Here is a 17,243-nt window from a genome sequence, read left to right on the forward strand (position 1 = left end):
GGACATACTTTTGCTGAGTGGGCTTCAAGGGAGGTATAAGACTCTCCTCCTTCCAAAAATGTTTATATTCACCATCAACATTTTCACTAAAAGGTTTAGCAATTTTTATTCACCATCAACATTTTCACTAAAAGTTTTAGCAATTATTAAATTGAAGCCTGACTTTTCAAATGAAATGATTACATCATCCAATGGTTTTGATGAGGAGAGTTTGGGGATTGGCTTAATGAGCGTGGTACAAATAAGAAGTTTCCACGAATGCTTTAGGGAGTGCCAGCACAGTGAACTGATGAGGCCGGGGGAAAAGGAATTAGGCAAAGGCTGTGGAGGAGACATGCATGCAGGGCCATGGCTAGCACAGTTGTTCTTTTCTCCCTTTCTTCAGGATGTGGCGATCATAAAGTCAAGCTATGATCCAGCTCAAACACACCAGGGGATCCTTCACATCAACTCAGTGTGTAAACGGCTGCCGGTCCAGCCACAATAACAGTAGCTTTCCATTCTTTCTAAAGACAAATCAGTTTTACTGTTAAAAAACACATACAAATAAGGAAGGCCGAGCCAATCCCTTTTTATGAGCTTTTTTCATGGTCTGCTCTCTAGTGAAAAATGTGAATGACTCATTTCTGGCTAAAACCAGCTGATCCAACAGAACGAAAGACAGCATTGACTACCATCACCAACAGCGTTATTGCTACGCCAGCCTTAGAGCGATAAAATACTTTGTAAGGGTTTCTTTTCCTTTGTCGGTGGAAAACAATTGGGCAAAGAGAAAGAGCAAGGAAAATCAGCAGAGAAACTTACAGGGAAACAAACATACAACAAAATGAGGACTCGGATTCCTGAAGATATTGTTATTGGAGGAAGGAGCGACAGGATTGGAAAGGGTCTGTTCCCTGAACTCCAGTGACTCCTCGGGAATGGCTGTGATATGCTGAAATTACTAGGAACTCCAAGCCAGCACATAGTTTCCATCATACCAGCCCACTCAGGGACTTGAAATAACTTTTTTGTCAGAAGCAAAACACAAAATTGAAAGAAAGAAACACAGCATGCCATGGAAATGTCATAACCTTCCACCTGCTTCTTTCTGCAGTAGCTGTCGGCACAGACAGTTTCCTTTATCTTTTATGAAATAGGGAATGAAACAGACGAGTTGGTGCAGGGGCTGTAATGGAACAAAGGGACTGGATAAGGAAGAATAAAAGTTGACATCTATACCAGCAAATTGAACATGCTCACTGGCACTGGAATGTGATCATCCACATCGTTAACTTGTAAGAACAGTCCCTTCCTACGGTTTGGCTGGAGGGTGGCATACTGTGTCCCACACACCTCCTGCGACGAGACCTTTCCCAATTTAGATGAGAACACCAGATTTTGAGCAGTAAGAGCATTTAATGGTGTGGCTGTGGGCCCGGCAAGGACAGTCGGCTTCACTCTCCAAGGCCTGTTTAACCCCGTGGTACGGACACAGCCACTGAAGGTGCAAGGACACCCACATCCATCCTTCCCTTCATGTATGCAACCAAATCACATTGTCTTTTCTCTAAACGCATCTAACAGCACCTTGAAAAGAGTTAGATTTTTCCTGACTTCAGTGTTCCTGATGGCAGGAAGCTTTTTCTTAGGAAAAAAAAAAAAGAGAGAGAGAGAGAGAGAGAGAGAGGAAAAAAGGTCAATTTGCATCCAATTTGTTTAGACAGAAAAGCTTCTGTTGGTGTTTTTCCTTGATATATTTACATAGAGGAATCAAAATCTCTCTTCACCTTTGCTGTGTTCAACTAAATACAGGAGTATGGAAGTGGTCAGGGGCCTGCCAGAAGACAGAGTGCACAACTCACCTGTTTCAAGCTACCATGTCTCTTTCATGCTGCATGTTAAAAAAATAAGTATTTTTTATCCTTGTTACTACTGCTTATTCCAGTTCATATTTAGAACCAACTCACACCTGGCCAAAACCATGTGCCAAAACCATGCCAGGGACCGTGCTACCAGTTTAACACTGTGGGTGGCCGTGTCTGTTTGCCAGCAGAGACATAGCTTGAGACTGTGATTAGCAAGAATGTTTACTGAGCTGAGTATCACAGTTACCAAATGAAGTATTTCTCTGAATTGCCTGGATCCATAGGGTGCAACGGGTTTGCAGGATTTGAACTCTCTCATCAGGATTGCTCTCTAGCTCTGTCCTCTCCAAGCCCAGCCCCAGGGGTTAGCATGGCCACCAAGCAGTGAGAGAAATTATCACACTTTTAGAACAAAAAGAAGATGTCAGAGAAACTGAAAACCAATACATACACATCCATGTTTCTGAAAACAGGTAGGGTTAAACTCAGTGTATGCAGCTGAAAATCAAACATCTGTCTCTCACTTTTTTTCTCATGAATTTGTCTAATTTTTTTGAACATGTAAACTGGAATTCACTGATTCCAGTAGTAATCACTTCCACTGTTCAACTACATCAGTAGAATCTAGAGTGTGATTGAGCTGATCACATACAGGCATCCACGATGAGGTGAATTATTCTTCAGACTCTTTTGACTTTTTCTTAACACCTTCTACTCTTTGTGTAGAATTCCACCGGTCATCAAGGGAGCACAGACATCTGCCTAGATGTAGATACATATTAATAGACACCCACAAACCCTAGATTCTTAGGCAGAATGGATCTCTCCCTTGTCTTGAAGCTATGCCTATGAAGGTGAGATGAATCCTACCTTGTCTATCTATTTCTGGTGTTCCTCAGAAATAACATTCATTATAAACTGGACAACCTCGAGCAACTTCTCTTTGACAGTCGAGCCCTTGAGAAGCCGCTCAAGGCTCAGAGTGGCTTTGTGCTTCTAGTTTCAGATGGGCCTCGAAGCAAGCACGCTGCTGCTGAGCCAGGCCGGGCCTTGTGCTGGAGTCAGCTCTGAACCTCTATGATTTGGGGAACCAGAAACTCCCTCATGCTTCTTCTTTCACATTGGATTTCGTGCATTTTTACAAAAGGAGCTTCAATATAAATGAAACATTTAACACAACAGGTTCGTTCTTTTGGCACATCTTTACATTTCTTTTGACTCTGCTTATCAGTGGTTCACAAATGCAACTCCTTCCTTTTCCTTAGACAAAAACAAACAAACACAAAACCAGTCCACCTACGTAGAAATTAAAGAAACTGGTGCAGGACCCTCCTTAATTCTCCAGCGTATAAATGGACATTTACATTGTGCTTTTTGAATATCAATACCTTTCATTATAGTTTTATCCCAGGAAAGAGACCCTATTATTAAAAGGATTAATTGTGCCTTTTGTATGGTTGTCTGTTAGCGCAAACCATTGCTACACCAAACCACAACTGGCTGTGTGGACATGACTAAGATCTAGCTTAGTATTTCTGTGCTAAGGCAAAGGGCTTGAGCCAAGGCAGCAGAACGGAATGCTCTCCTACATCTATTGCTTGCTCTAGAGAGCGTATCCAAAATAGATTTGGTACCTTTCACCATTTTTAATTTCATGCTGTGACTCAGAGGTACATTTTCATGCTCAACATATAAGTCGTTCATTTTTGAACATCGTGACCAAGAAGAGAAAGGCGACGTAAAAAGGTAATGTCATGGGTAACTAGTGAGCCTGTTCCTGGCAGGAGCAGACCTAAAGGATCTGTTTGACCAAAACAAGTACTACTTTGTACTTTAATAATGCTGACAATTGGATAGTTGATAGACTGCTCATGCAAAAAAATAGTCATATTTGAAATTTTGTCACAGCTTTCACTGGATGGTCTCAGAGAGAAATACAACTATTAAACACCACAGTGACCCTGTGGCAAATGAACAGAAGAAAGTAAAAAAGCTTGCGCTGACCTCAGTCCATTCTAACATGATTTAAAAAAAATGTGCTGGAAAGATGGAAGAATCTTACAAACTCTTCCCTGCTTTTTCATAGTAAAAGAAATTATCTTCTCCGAACTGTGGATAAAAATTCCTGCTTAAGGCAGAGAACATTCCTCAGCAGTGTAACAGCAAAAGAAGCTCTTCACTGAACTTCTGAGAAATCTGGGTTCCTTTGCTATATTCCTTACTTTCTTTGTTCCCCTTTCAATTGATTTTCCTTATAATGAACAGTTATATAAATAAAAATGGCTCATCTCTGAGTCGAGGCAGGAGATGGGGAGTAAATTGACAAGTTCAAGCAAAAAGCCCACAGCATCTGCACGTTGTTAAAAAGTGCCTTTGTAGTAGTTAGAAAAAAACAGAAAGGAAGAATTGATTGTATGTACATGTGTGGGTGGTAAAAGTATTTTTAGCTAGAGGTGAGAGGCTAGAAGCTGTCAAAAAACTGAGAGTAGGAGCAGAGTAGACAGGAGATGCCCCAGGTGATGTACTTTAGATCAGGCTAATTGAACCATTTTATAAAATAAACCTGTAAGTAGTACTGGAAGTAAAAAATATTTCCTATTTATATCAGAACAGTTTGCTAATTAAGTGCATTTCTTTGTCTAAATTTAGAATGGTTTCTCTATTGCATAGCACTATTGAGGTCATAGTTCCAAACACAAAATCACTGAAAAATGGGCTGAAAACCCAAGGAGAAAGGAAAAGGACTAAAGTGGATACTTGCAGTATCTGCCCATTAGACATGAGAAAGCCTTTTTTTTTTTTTTCTTCCTTTTCAGCCATTTCTGAAAAAAAAATCAATGTAGGTCATAATGAGCTTAGCCTGTGTAGTGTTAAATCCAGATTGTTTATTTATTGTTTCCCATCCCCTGATCACATTTTAGGCAGAACATTTCTGTTATCTAACATCAGTTCTGGCACTATGAATAACATAATGGCAATGTCCAATCTTAGGTATGCATTTCAAATGAATTAAAACACAGTGCTCATCTAGAATTACTGCAACTGAGTCATGACCAAAATAATGGACAGCTGAACTTGTAGAGATTTGAATTTGAGGACTCATAGAAGAAACATAAATGGGATTTTGCCCTTCAAATTTAATAGACTCAGATTTTTATACACATGACCCTGCTATTTCAGAACTCTTAACCTAAGGAGAATAAGTATTCTTTCTATTTCTAATTCAAACACCAAAAAAAAGATTTTTCCAAGACTGGATTTTCAGAACTATGACACTTATTTTCTGTGGATTTGTGTTTTATCACAGAGGTCATAAATGAAAGTATGAGGTCAACTTTTTCTCCACGATTGTGGATTTTATAATGTCACTTTCTTATGTGTCTTCTCCTGCCCTTCTATATAGCTGCCTGCTTTCACAAAACTTTCCAGAGTTTAGCTACCTTTAAGACAACTCCCTTTTGGCAAACATAGATAAATTTGGACAATGGTATTGGAAGATATGAGGTAGCAGAACCGACAGACACAGATTGAACGCTGGCTTTATATAAGGAATCAGTTTACAAAGGCAGAAATTGATATTTAATATTCAATTTATGATATAAAAACATTCTAAATGCTATAGATACAAGAATTAAGAGTCTGTAGATTGTATAACAGTTCACAATAGTACCTAAAGCAATTGTATTTGGCAATTCTTTCAATCTGAAATTCATGACGTAACTACACGTACTGGATCTTTTCACCTAAAGTATGCCTCAGTCCTACCTGAGGCATCAAGTGTGACAGCAGCACTGCACTTGCACATCTCGAGGAAAAAAACAAATCACAGTGAGTAAAGGTTGTGAACTCTAGCTCTTTTTACTCCAGCAAAATTATAGAGAAATCCTTTATAAGCAGAATACATAACATGCTAAAATTGGAACTTGAGCTGGACAGTTTGTGTGTGTTGTGGAATCTTTCATGACTGCACTTGGGCAGGGACTCAAAATTACATATCTTCTGGCACCTTCAGCTCTATTACATGTTAGCATTATGTGGGACCATTGGTTCTACACTGACTCAGAGGGAAGAGTGCCTCATTCTGAATCACTAATGCCATATCCTGCAGCACTCTAGCGAAGCTCTGGCAGTAAGAAAGGATAATTACAATGTGGTTACTAAGACTGATTTTTGAGATGCTTTTATGCATACCTCAGGCATGTCAGTAGGTAAAATGCAGTCAGCTTGCCTAGAAATAACCAAGTGTCTTAAGTATATTATTTTCTACCACAAAACTGGGCATGCGAGCTGAATCTTAGTAGACAAAAACATCCAACTGAACACTGTATCCGGAACTACTGTGCATTTATTTTCATACATATATTTAAAAATACTAGGTATGAATGCAAAACTATTTGACAATTTTCTTTCGCCTTTTACGGATAAATAATGAACATCTATATAAAAGATATTGTTTCCCTTGCAGTAGAAATAGTAGTCTCCACTGTTTTTCTGGACTCTGTGAATAACTTCTGAAGAAGGAGGTGTAACGGTGGTACCAGCCTTGCTCCATCAGCAGACTTCACAGGATTTTAATTATGTTCTGCGAACAGTTAGGCCAAAATCAAACGATCCTTGGTGTCAAGGGGACACTTGCATAAATATTCAGGCTAAGATACATAGAAGCAAAGCTTTAAGATATTTGCACTGTTTACCACTTGTCTTGCATGTTGTCACACATCACCAGATACAAAATTGCAGGGAAATATAATTACGGGAAATATGATTCAGTATGAAAATGTGTCCACATGTTCATTTATACATACTCATGTCACTTTTATCTTTTTTGCCCCCTCAAATACAGCCTCTGCTTCTTTTTCCTCAAGTGAAGTCTGTTTCTTTTACTTGCACCCTTCAGGTGCTCTCTTTCCATTGCCTTTCCTTCCCTTCAGCAAAGCCTCTTTTTCTCACCTTTAGAGGATTTTACCGTCTCCTTCCGTATTCCATGTGCTAAAATAATCAACAAAGAAGAAATCTGGGCCAACGTTAGCCTGGATTATAGGAACAGAGCGCAGTTTACACGTCTCAATGCCATTGTTTCAGGATGGTTGCAGATCCACGCAGATACCCCCGCGTGGGTTACACTCAGCTCATGCTTTCAAGGAGGACTAGATACTATTTTTTTAAAAAAAAGATAAGATAAATCACAATTTGAAAACGCCGCGAAGGTCACGTAAACGTTTCCACACTGGACGTGTGACGATTCTGACTGGCAGACTAAGAGACACCACACGAACTCTGAACAAGCGAGGAGGTACATTTTTATTATTTCCCCCCGGTCACACCAAACACCGCGTTTTTTTTTCCACAGGTGTCCCCCCTGGCGGACACCCCCCGCTACCCTCCCACCCCCACGCCCGCCATGCGCAGGCCGCGCCCCCCCCCCCTCCCTCCCGCGCTGCCCCGGGCCAGGCCCCAGCGGCGCCCCGGAGCCCGCCCGCCCCCGGCACGTGACGCGGGGCGGTGACGGCGCCGTGCCCGGGAGCTGGCACTGGGCGGCGGGGACGGGGCGGGGACCGGGGCGGGAGGGGACGGGAGGGGAGGGGACGGGAGGGCACGGAGCGGCCGCCGCTGGATCGGGGCCCGCCGCCACCCCGAGGCAGGTGAGGGGCTGCGGGGCGAGGAGGAGAAGGAGGAGGAGGAGGAGGAGGAGGAGGAAGGTGGGGAGGTGCCGCCGCCGCCGCCGCCGCCGGGAGGGCTCGGGGCACGGCGGCGCCCCGCTCTGCCGCCGCCATCCCGCTCGGCGCGGCGGGGAGGCGGCTCCGGGCCGCGGGGAGGCGGCGGGGAGGCGCACCTGGGCGCTGCGGGGCCGTAAGGAACCGAGCCGGGCCGTACCGCGCCGTGCTGAACCGAACCGAGCCGTACCGGGTGGTACCGAGCCGTGCCGGGCCGTACCGGGTCGCACCGAGCCGTGCCGAGCCGCCTGGCGCAGCCTCCCCTCACCTGCGCCAGCCGCAGCCGGGCTGCAAACAAAGGGAGCGCGGCGCTGCCTCTCCCCGGCTCCCCCCCTTTACCCCGGTTCCCCCGGCTCACCCCCCCCTCCATTTTGGGGTTTTTCGCCCCTCTCCCAGGAGCTCAGCACCGGCAGGGGTTTTGGAGCCGTTTGGAGGCGGTGCGTGAGCCCGCAGCACGGTGCGAGGCGCACGGTGAGGGCAGGTGGGCTGGCGGAGTGCGGGAGGCTCGGCCGGGGGTGCGCCAGGAGCCCCAGAAGCGGCCCTGGGCAGCTGTGCGAAATCCAGGGCTTGTGCAGGGCTCTGAGTCAGTAGGCGATTGTTAAATGGTTACTTATTAAGCCTTTTAATTTTTAAGGAAGTCCGAGCTCCGGGAAGCTGCTTTGCTTTGCTTGATTTCTAGCCTGACGGTAGGTAGCTCTGCGAGGAGACAGCGCAGGAGTGAGCTTGCCTTCAGGAGCCTGCAAGTTTTCCGTCTTTCGTCTGTGTTTGTTGGTCGCATTTGCATTTGGTGTGTATTTTTATACAACTTCTGCGGGCCGTAAGCGCAGGCTTTGCAGGCGGCAGTTTTTGCAGGCGCTGGTTGGGTGCTGGCTGCTCGTCTGACCCACCAAGTCTGCCGAGAAGGTGGCTGGAAGGGGTCCCCAGGGGAAGAGCAGCATCAGCGGGGAGAGACTGGGACAGACAGGGCTGCTGTGGGGTCGGTCTGCTCAGAAACCGTCATGCGATACGTCCTGAAGTGCTGAGAAAGCTGCCAGTGGAGAAGCAGAAGCACAGAATCTACTGCACTGCAGCCAGTTTATCTCATCTGGCCCAAACCGATAATAATTTATCCCAATTTAGCTTCCGTACTTGGGTTTATTTCTGCAGCAGCACCTCAGAAGGGTTCATTTCAGTAGTGGGTAAAGTTTGATTCTGAAAATGGAAGAAGATGGCGCAAGTCAACTGCTGCTCCTTTGTAGGACATCATGAACAAGGTCACAGGAAGAATTTTAAGGAGATCAGTTAATATCCTCAGTGTTTTGTATTTAGTAATTTGCTGTGTTTGTATTGTAAAGTAATTACATAGCTGTGGTGAGTAAGTCTCCCCCAAGACAAATATAGAAGAGAAAGACTTGAGTTATACAAAAAAGGCTTCTGGTTAATTACTTGGCTCTAGAAGATCAGGAGAAATTACTGTGTGTGTAATAACTTGGGGAGTGGTAGGAATCTTACACTGTGCACCTCCTGATTTTTATTTTTGTCTTGAGTTCTGGGGTAGTGCTGAAGTTAGGGATGATCATACTTAACGCACTACATACTCTTATACATGTTGTACATGGTCATGTCTGTGTGCATGTCTGTGTGTGCTGGGGCTGTGCTTCGTTCAGGTCCATTTGCACACACTTCAAGATGAATTTAGTGAACACCTTTCTGCAGTTAAGAGTGAGAGTTTCAAGCAGATGAACTGCAGGGTTTCAGCTTCCCTAGGAAAGGCCTCCTTGTAAACAAATACAAAGATACCTAGAATGAACCACTCCAAGCAGAGAGGGATTTCCCATTGCAGCTGCTTGGGTTCGGTAAGAAAAGATCCCGGTTTGGTGAGAAACGCCCAAGTTCCAGCTGGGCTCAGAGGCTGGCTGCAGAGCTGCTGCGTGCCCATGCTGAGGGGTGTTGGAGCCGGGTGTGGGCAGGGCAGAGCTGACCTCAGCGAACACAGTGGGCTGCCCGTTTTGCTCAGCCTTTGCCAAGTAACAGCTGGGAAGGGTTTGTATTGGGAGCAGGAGCCCGAAGAGATCCACGCCATGGTGTTGGGTGAGAGAACTCATAACCAGCGGCCCTGTCTGCGCGGGGACACAGGCACAGGTGTAATCGTGAACATGCTCGCTCTTTGTAGCAGCCCAAGTGCTCTGTTAAGTGGCAGGATGTATTTCTACGTGGGGATGTGGCCCACCTTAAATTAGTTCTGTAAACCTGTAGCATTCAGGTTTCGCTTGCCAGATGGAAAATGTGGCCTAAATCTGTTCTTTGGCATTCATGAAAAAAGTTTCTTCATGTTTTTGTTGTCAGTTGGGGGCATTCATTGTTACTAATCTGTTCACCAGGTATTAAGACTTTATTTAAGGTATTAAAGCTTACGGATGTCCTCTGTTTGCAGTCGATGGCTTTTTCATACCTATCACTCTATAATTAGGATTCCTCAGCCTTCTTTACTGACGTGGCTGTCATCCAGCATTTCAGGTAACGCTAGAAAAAACAGCTCAGGGGCTGCGAGGCCTGACCCGCTGTATCGCTTCCGTGACTGACCAGTAGCAACAAACTCACGTGCTCCAGATGTCACTGCTGTGCTCTCAGGTCTGAATTCTTCCGTGCTCTGTGCTGTAGAGGCTCAGCCCAGGCTCCCAGGGCTCTGAAAGTGAAGCTCCACCAGGCAAACGGGTGCGTCCTCAGAGGGTGTCACCAGTAGCTGTCCCCCGGGCTATGCACAGGGTGCAGGCAGTCCTGTCTTCTGTGGTGCAACAGCTGCGTAAAAAAAATGAAGTAAAACTTCCTGCGTTTGGATCTGTGAAGTCAAGGCAGTGCTAGTTGTTTGCAGACTTAGAGGCTTAAGTCAATATTTATTAATTAAACTCGGTGAGGATTTCCCACCTATACCATAGGTGTTTCTCTCAGGGGAGGTGCAGAAGTAGAGCCTGGCTTGATCCTGATGATGTGAGCTATTTATAAATCAGTTTGACTGTTCTGGCCAGCCGCAGAATACAGCCTGTCTCTTTTCATCCTATGCTCAGTGTTACAAAATGCTTGCTATTGACTTGATAATTTTGCAGCTCAGCTGAAAGAACAAAAAACTGTGCCTTTTTTTTTTTTTTTTGAAAAGGCATGGGGTTACAAAACTGACTTCAGAATTGGGTAGAGCTATTTTTGTAGCTACTGCATTTTATTTGACTTCTATTTCTCAAAATTCTGTTAACTTTTTTGAAGTGTAAAATGCAACTTATACTGAGCCTATCTATCTTGAAGAAAAAAATAAGCATTAAGCATGCATTCTCACTAAATAGTTATATGAAGCAGGCAAGAGAATGAAAATTCCAAGCTTTTGAACACTTGGGAGCCCTGTGGGAAACCACGGGTATACATTCTTTCTTTTGGGAGAAGTAAAACCAGTGTGAGTGGGTTGTCTTCTTACATTTTAATATCCAAGGCAGCATACCTTAATGGTAGACTGTAACTTGGAATCGCTTCTATTTTTCTGGTATATGACCTTGAAGCTGTGAAAGGGATTGGTAGTGATGCTGAAGAAGTGTTGGGGGGAGTCAGATTTAGTAACAAGGAGGAAAATAATGTTTTTATGCGAGAGTTTCCAAAGCTGCGAAGAGAGTGGGTATGTTTACCTGCTGCTGGAGTTGCTAAACAACTGCAGAAGTGCACTTAAAAATACCGATTTATGTTGAACAGCAGGTAGGCTAGTTGTTCTGTACCCAGACTGTAAATAGACTGCAGTGCTGCAAATGTCAGTGTGCTGTTTTATGGGGGAGAGAGTAAAAGGAAAAAAACAAAACGCGCACACAAAACCCCAGACAATCCGAGCATTCTTTTCTGCTGCTTTGTGTCCCTCTCGTCAGCTTTGTTTGAATGTGGTACCATCTTTCTTTCTGCCAAGTCCCGCAGTAAAATTGCGAGTCTGATCTTGTGACTCCATTTGGAGTCCGGTAAGCAATTGTGGCTTTAAAGCTACCCGTAGGAAGTGCGTCCTGGGTGTCGATGATGGACTGTGGGAGAAGGGGCGACATGGTTTAAACACAGATCGTTCTTTCCAGGCTTCATACTTGAGTTTTTTAGGGTTGTCTCTTTCTATTGAGTTAAGTGGGAAACGCAATGTATTCGAGGATCGGATCAAATAGCAGAAATGGTGAAAGAAAAATTGAGGAACTGTTAGGGGTTTCTGCTTCAACTCTCCCCAGAAGTCCCTTTTGTTGTTTGTGCACTTAGTCCCTCTTACAGCCTGCATCTGTGTGCCTGCATGGAATTGCATTAGTTCCGCTGTGTTTCAGGGTAAACACTGTAAATCTCATCATGAAGTCTCAACCTGCAGAGCAGTGAGTTTCTGAATTGTTTTTCTCATTCACGAAACATGCAGGATTTTTTTAGACTTATTTGTTAATCTTTGGGGTTAAAATGGCAGCATTTTATTGAATTCTCCTAAACTCTGTTTGAATGTTAGAGGTCTTCCCCATTTACTTGTATGCTTCATTTTTTTTTTCAAGATTAAGAGACTGTATCTTACAATGAACACAACACAACGAAGTAATGTGGAAGCTGCTAAGACTGACGCTTACCAACTCATGAATCGTGACTTTGATGTTAACATGATTAACTAGAGGAGAAGTCATGGTAGTTCATGGATATGGGTACAGTTGTCATTGTCTAGACTGTAGGATGCTAAAAAGTCCTTTTAAAAATTTTCATGTAGTATCCTTTTATTATTTATTTTCAGTTTTGCTTCATAATCCTGTTTCGTTATTTTTTGGGGTCTTTGTTTTAGCACATATCACTCTTGGTTATATCAGGTTTTCTGTGAAGTAAATTAAAAGCTATAAAAGTAATTAAAACTAAAAGCTCTTCTAAGAGCAAAGTGAATATGTAGAATTTAAACCACTAAAACCAGAGTATGTCGGAAACTTTAAATATTTCTTTTAACCCGAAACTGTTTTAGCATTACAATAGTATATTGCAGTTATACCAGCAGTTGCACAGGTTGCACAGCTCCTTAGGGATCAGTTTCGGCACTGAGGTGGAGGTCAGCAGAGCCTGTATACAGCGTGCAACACATGGGGCAGGGATTGCCAGCCCACGCTGAACTTGGTGACTGGCGTGTAGCATTGGAGGAAAAATTAAAGGATTTTGTAAGGAATTCTGAGCACTCTGAAGGGACTTGTGAACTGAAGGAAAGCTCAAAATAAGCAAACCATAATCTTTTCCTTTTAAATAAATTAAATCCAGAATAGTGATGCAGTTTCATAAGAAATTAAGCCTGTATGTAAGCAAGAGAGAGACTCAGACTAGTCTCCCCCGTGATGGTTAACCTTGCTTAGTAAAAGAAGCAACAGGGTTAACAGGTAACTTGGTAGCAAGAGGCTTCTGCGAATACGAGGGTTAAATCAGGGCTTCGGTTGTGTTGTTGACTTTGTTTTATTGCTGTGAAAGGCACCTGAAAATCTTGCTTTTTTCATCAATCTCTCTGTCTGAGGTCGACATAAATTGAATATGCAGGGTTATTTTTGAAATTATTTTCCTCTAAAGCGCTCTTGGACAATTACTTCATTACGTAGATATAACTTTTTTTTTTCCTTGCAGCTCTGATTATTAACAGGAAAATAACACTTCTGAAGCAGAATGTCGCTTACTGTTTGCCGGAAAAGGTGAAATCTTTTCAAAGAGAGATGGCCGATAAGGGTGGGAAGATCCTTCCAGGACAATTGTACATTGAAGTGGAGTATGACTACGAGTACGAGGCCAAGGACAAGAAAATTGTGATTAAGCAAGGAGAGAAATACATCTTAGTGAAGAAAACTAATGATGACTGGTGGCAAGTCAAAAGGGATGAAAATTCCAAACCCTTTTATGTGCCAGCACAGTATGTGAAGGAATTACCACGAAAAGCACTGATGCCACCTGTTAAGCAAGCAGGAATGCTGTCAAATAATGCTTTAAAGTTGACACACGGATTACAGAGGTCGACAGAAAATGTGAATAAGTCACCAGAGCTTTCTAGTTTTGGAAAATCTTCTCCAGTTCAAGTGTCTTGTTTGGTTCGAGATGCCAATCAAAATCTGGGACTGAACAATAGCCCTGGTCAAACTCTTGGGTTGAGTCTGGACCTTACTCAAAACAATGGAAAACTTAACAACGAGTTGCAGTCTCCCAAAATTTCCAATCAGTATAGAACCATCTCCATGGGTCATTTCCCGTGTCAAGAGTTCTTGGAAATAGAGAAGACCAGCTTTTTGCATGAACAATCTTGTGATTCAGCAGGAGAAGGCTCAGAAAAAATTCATCAAGATTCAGAATCTGGAGATGAACTCAGTAGTAGCTCCACAGAACAAGTGCAGGTAAGCTTAAAAATGGTTTCTGTAGATGTGTGGTTTTTTTCCTTCTCCCTTTTTCCTTGTTACCATAATGGTTTGTTACAGTTTTGATTTTTTTTTTTTTTTCTGTAATAAATTGAGATTAAGTCAAAATGTATTGTCTCAGCATGAACTAGCTGTTGAAGTCCAACCAGTTGACGTATGTGGTTCTATTACTTGCAGAAGTACTTTGGTTTGGGGATTAATTCCATTTACAATTCATGCGATTGAATGTTACAGAAACAGCTCTTCTTTATTAAGTTTGTTTGGAGATGACGCTTAATTTGGATTATTCTCTTCCAGAGGAAGGGAGCCTATTGCAGTAACTCGCTTGGATTTGTGAAAGCGGAGGAAGATAATAGTGCTAGTTACTGTCAGCTTTTTCTAAATCTGTGTGTAGATAGTGTACGAGCTGTAAATTGACGTACTAGAGGGTTTAATAGCTTAAAAATGGTACACTTAGATTTGTATGGAGTTTAATTTCTGGCTTGATTATTTTATTTGTAGGCTCTTGTAATGAGTCAGCCTTGCCAATTCTGCTTCTCACAACTTTACACTGGATTAAAACTCAAAACATGTGAGTTTTGTTAATTAGTATGGAAGAATCTCAGGAATGATGTACTCCCACTTCAGGCTAAAACTGAGCATTGATTTCCTTTTTCTTTAGTAAAATGGAAGCCATTTCATTTACTTCCTTTTTTTTCCCTTTTTTTTTTTTAATACCTCCTTGCCCTTCTCCCCCCTTAACAACAACAACAACAAAGTTAGCACTGATTTAGATAATTAGGTCATGCTTCTGGTATGGATAACCAAGTTAATTGGTCTATTGTAATTCCAGATTTGTTCTTGAAGTATTGATGTGCGTGTGTACATGTGCATATTTATGTATTTGTGTAATACAGAGATTTTAATCCCCAATATACAGAGATTTTAAATTGTTTTAAAATTCTCAGATTAAAAATTCCCTGCTCTTAAACTTCCTTACACTTCATTGTTGCGTGTGTACAAACCAACCACTATAATAAATCCCATTTGTCAGCCACTCACTTGCCACATTCAGGACTCAGTTAAGAGCGGTATTCAAATGAAAGCTGATGCTAACTTTGGAAATGAAAATATTACTGTGGAGAGCAGTGCATCTGCACTGGTTTGCTAATAAGACACAATTCGTACAAAGCTGCTTAGTTAATATGAGCGAGTATAGAAAGGTCTTAAAGGTACAGGATAGATGAGGTGATTTACGTAGTCATGAACTCTTAATCTATATTATTATATAATATATTGATATTTATTGAAGTACCCACTATCAGGAATTCTTAAATATCCTACTCTATTCTTGACCTCTTTCTTCAAAGTCAGAGTTTCTCTAGTTAGGGGATTTCATGCCTCTAATATTTATTACCTTTTCTAACAATTTTACTTTCACTTTTTTTTTTTAAATGTGAATAATATGGAAGAAATGGCATTACTGAATTTCATTTCTTCGTGCTTTTAGTTTTAGTTTCATTTCATACTTCATTAACATAAAGATTGTTATGAACAAAGTGGAGAAAACCGATGTCCTAGCTCACAGTAGTTGATACCAGCTGCTAAGAACTAAGGATGAGATAACTGTTAGGCATTTACTTTAGAAACGTGCAGTGGCTCATCTGCTGTTGGATTAATTGATTGCTGAATGAATGACAAAATACTAAGGAATGGTTTGAAAGTATATTTTACTCTAAATAGTTTATCACACTTATTTTTATGTTGTGTGTCAAGACAGTTTCCTCTACTGTGTTGAATAAGCATCGCCTTTCCTAGTTAAAGTAGGTGAAATTGATGTTACATGGGTGTCTTCTGCCACACAGTAATTAACGTTCCGGCCTGCTGTTCATTTTTTGTGCAACTTTGTGGTACTGATACAGTGACACAATCTTTTCACCTTTCTCCTCCATCCCACCCCCCACTGCCTCACCACTAGAACCTATTTATATGTGTGGACTTTGGTGGGACAAGTATGCATGTGTGTGTAGGCTTTACAGGGTTGTAAGGAGGGTCTGAAAATGGAAGGTGTCCCAGTGCTTAATATTCCAAATGCTAAAAAAGTGATGTTTCAGCTGTAGGGAAAATCATGGTGGTGTTTGACGTGTGTTGCCGTGGAACTTGTCCTAATCACAGCCTCGGACATCAAGAGAGCGGGTGCTCAGTATGCCTCGCAGTTGTCTTATTTTAAAACCGTGAAGTCACTTCATCTCGTCATGCAGAATCATGGGCTCTTTCAATATGATAAAAATATTTGACATTTCATAGCCATTGGGATTAAAGCAGTAGTAGAACTGATGTCACCGCAGCTCAGTCTAGATACTATGAGTGCCAGCCTTCTCTGGAACAGACCCATGGTTTTTTTTATAATTCTTTCAATAATGAGCGTTGTTTAGTACAAATCAGCTGTGCTGAAATTAATGGCTTAGAAAGCTGTTTTTATTGCTTTTTAGTCTGTAGTGAGAACATCAAGTTCCCTGCTTTCGCACACAAACAGGATTTTGCTTCCCAAGACAGTCCGACTGCAGCTCTTCCTTCCCTCTGCCTGCTGTGGAATTCAGTTTTATGCCGTCTGTACTGCAATGAGCTTCAAGCTCCAGGTGTTTTCTCTTAAATTTGTAAGGTTAGAGACTAGACTGGCCTTGATAGTATCTCTGTGTGGGTGACTTTTTATTTCTTCCTAGACTCATGATTTAAGAGTCTGGCTGGAAGGGGAGTTAACATTGATGTCAGCACCGAGCTGGTACTGAGGAAGCCTGAGAGTTAAGGGGTGTGCTTTTGTGGTCGAGTCGGTTTGGAGAAGGAACCTTTGAACTTACCCAGCCCAGTGGCATGGTTTCCAGCCAGCCATGGAAATGAGGAATGGGTTAGTTTGAGGTGACGGTAATTTTTTGTCCCTATCCCAACCTGCAGCGTTTTTTCAGTATCCTGAGTATGAATATATGAGATGCAGAGGAGTGCTTGTATTATGAAATGCTTCTGAGAGATGGGTACACTGTTCTCTGAAGATTATCCTACTTCTCCTTTCCAGTAAAAAAAGTACAGCTTCTGTGGCTGAACAGCCTCCAGCTCATACATTTGCTGGCTGTGGAAATGTTGGAAGATCCAGTCTCCAATGTACTGCATAAAGGAAGGATTTTTTGAGATGTGGTATGAAATGGAGGTTAGGGAGGTGACAATGTGAGCAGAAGAACTTGTTAATGAAGATGAGGGCAAAATGATCTGATCAAGAGGGAGGAAAAAAAGGAAAGGGTAATGAATACTTCTGGCTCTTTGTG

At 42.5% G+C, this 17,243-nt stretch overlaps 1 protein-coding gene across 8 annotated transcripts in view; it reads left to right on the forward strand.

Annotated features, from left to right (window-relative positions):
- The first annotated feature begins 2,983 nt into the window (after window positions 1-2,983).
- ARHGAP12 (Rho GTPase activating protein 12) overlaps window positions 2,984-17,243 on the forward strand; it is an 81,395-nt gene continuing 67,135 nt past the window's right edge. For 6 of the 8 annotated variants that reach the window (XM_035545367.2, XM_035545370.2, XM_035545371.2 and 3 more), the window contains exons 1-2: window positions 7,415-7,489; window positions 13,172-13,926. In XM_035545367.2, coding sequence (XP_035401260.1) covers window positions 13,258-13,926 — 669 coding nt within the window. In that variant the 5' untranslated portion in view covers window positions 7,415-7,489; window positions 13,172-13,257. Of the gene's footprint in view, window positions 3,030-7,414; window positions 7,490-7,961; window positions 8,033-13,171; window positions 13,927-17,243 lie in introns of those variants that run through there. The other 2 variants (XM_050708916.1, XM_035545369.2) reach the window with 2 other exon arrangements.

This window comes from Cygnus atratus, chromosome 2 (genome assembly GCF_013377495.2).
Source record: "Cygnus atratus isolate AKBS03 ecotype Queensland, Australia chromosome 2, CAtr_DNAZoo_HiC_assembly, whole genome shotgun sequence".
Taxonomy (NCBI): Eukaryota; Metazoa; Chordata; class Aves; order Anseriformes; family Anatidae; genus Cygnus; species Cygnus atratus.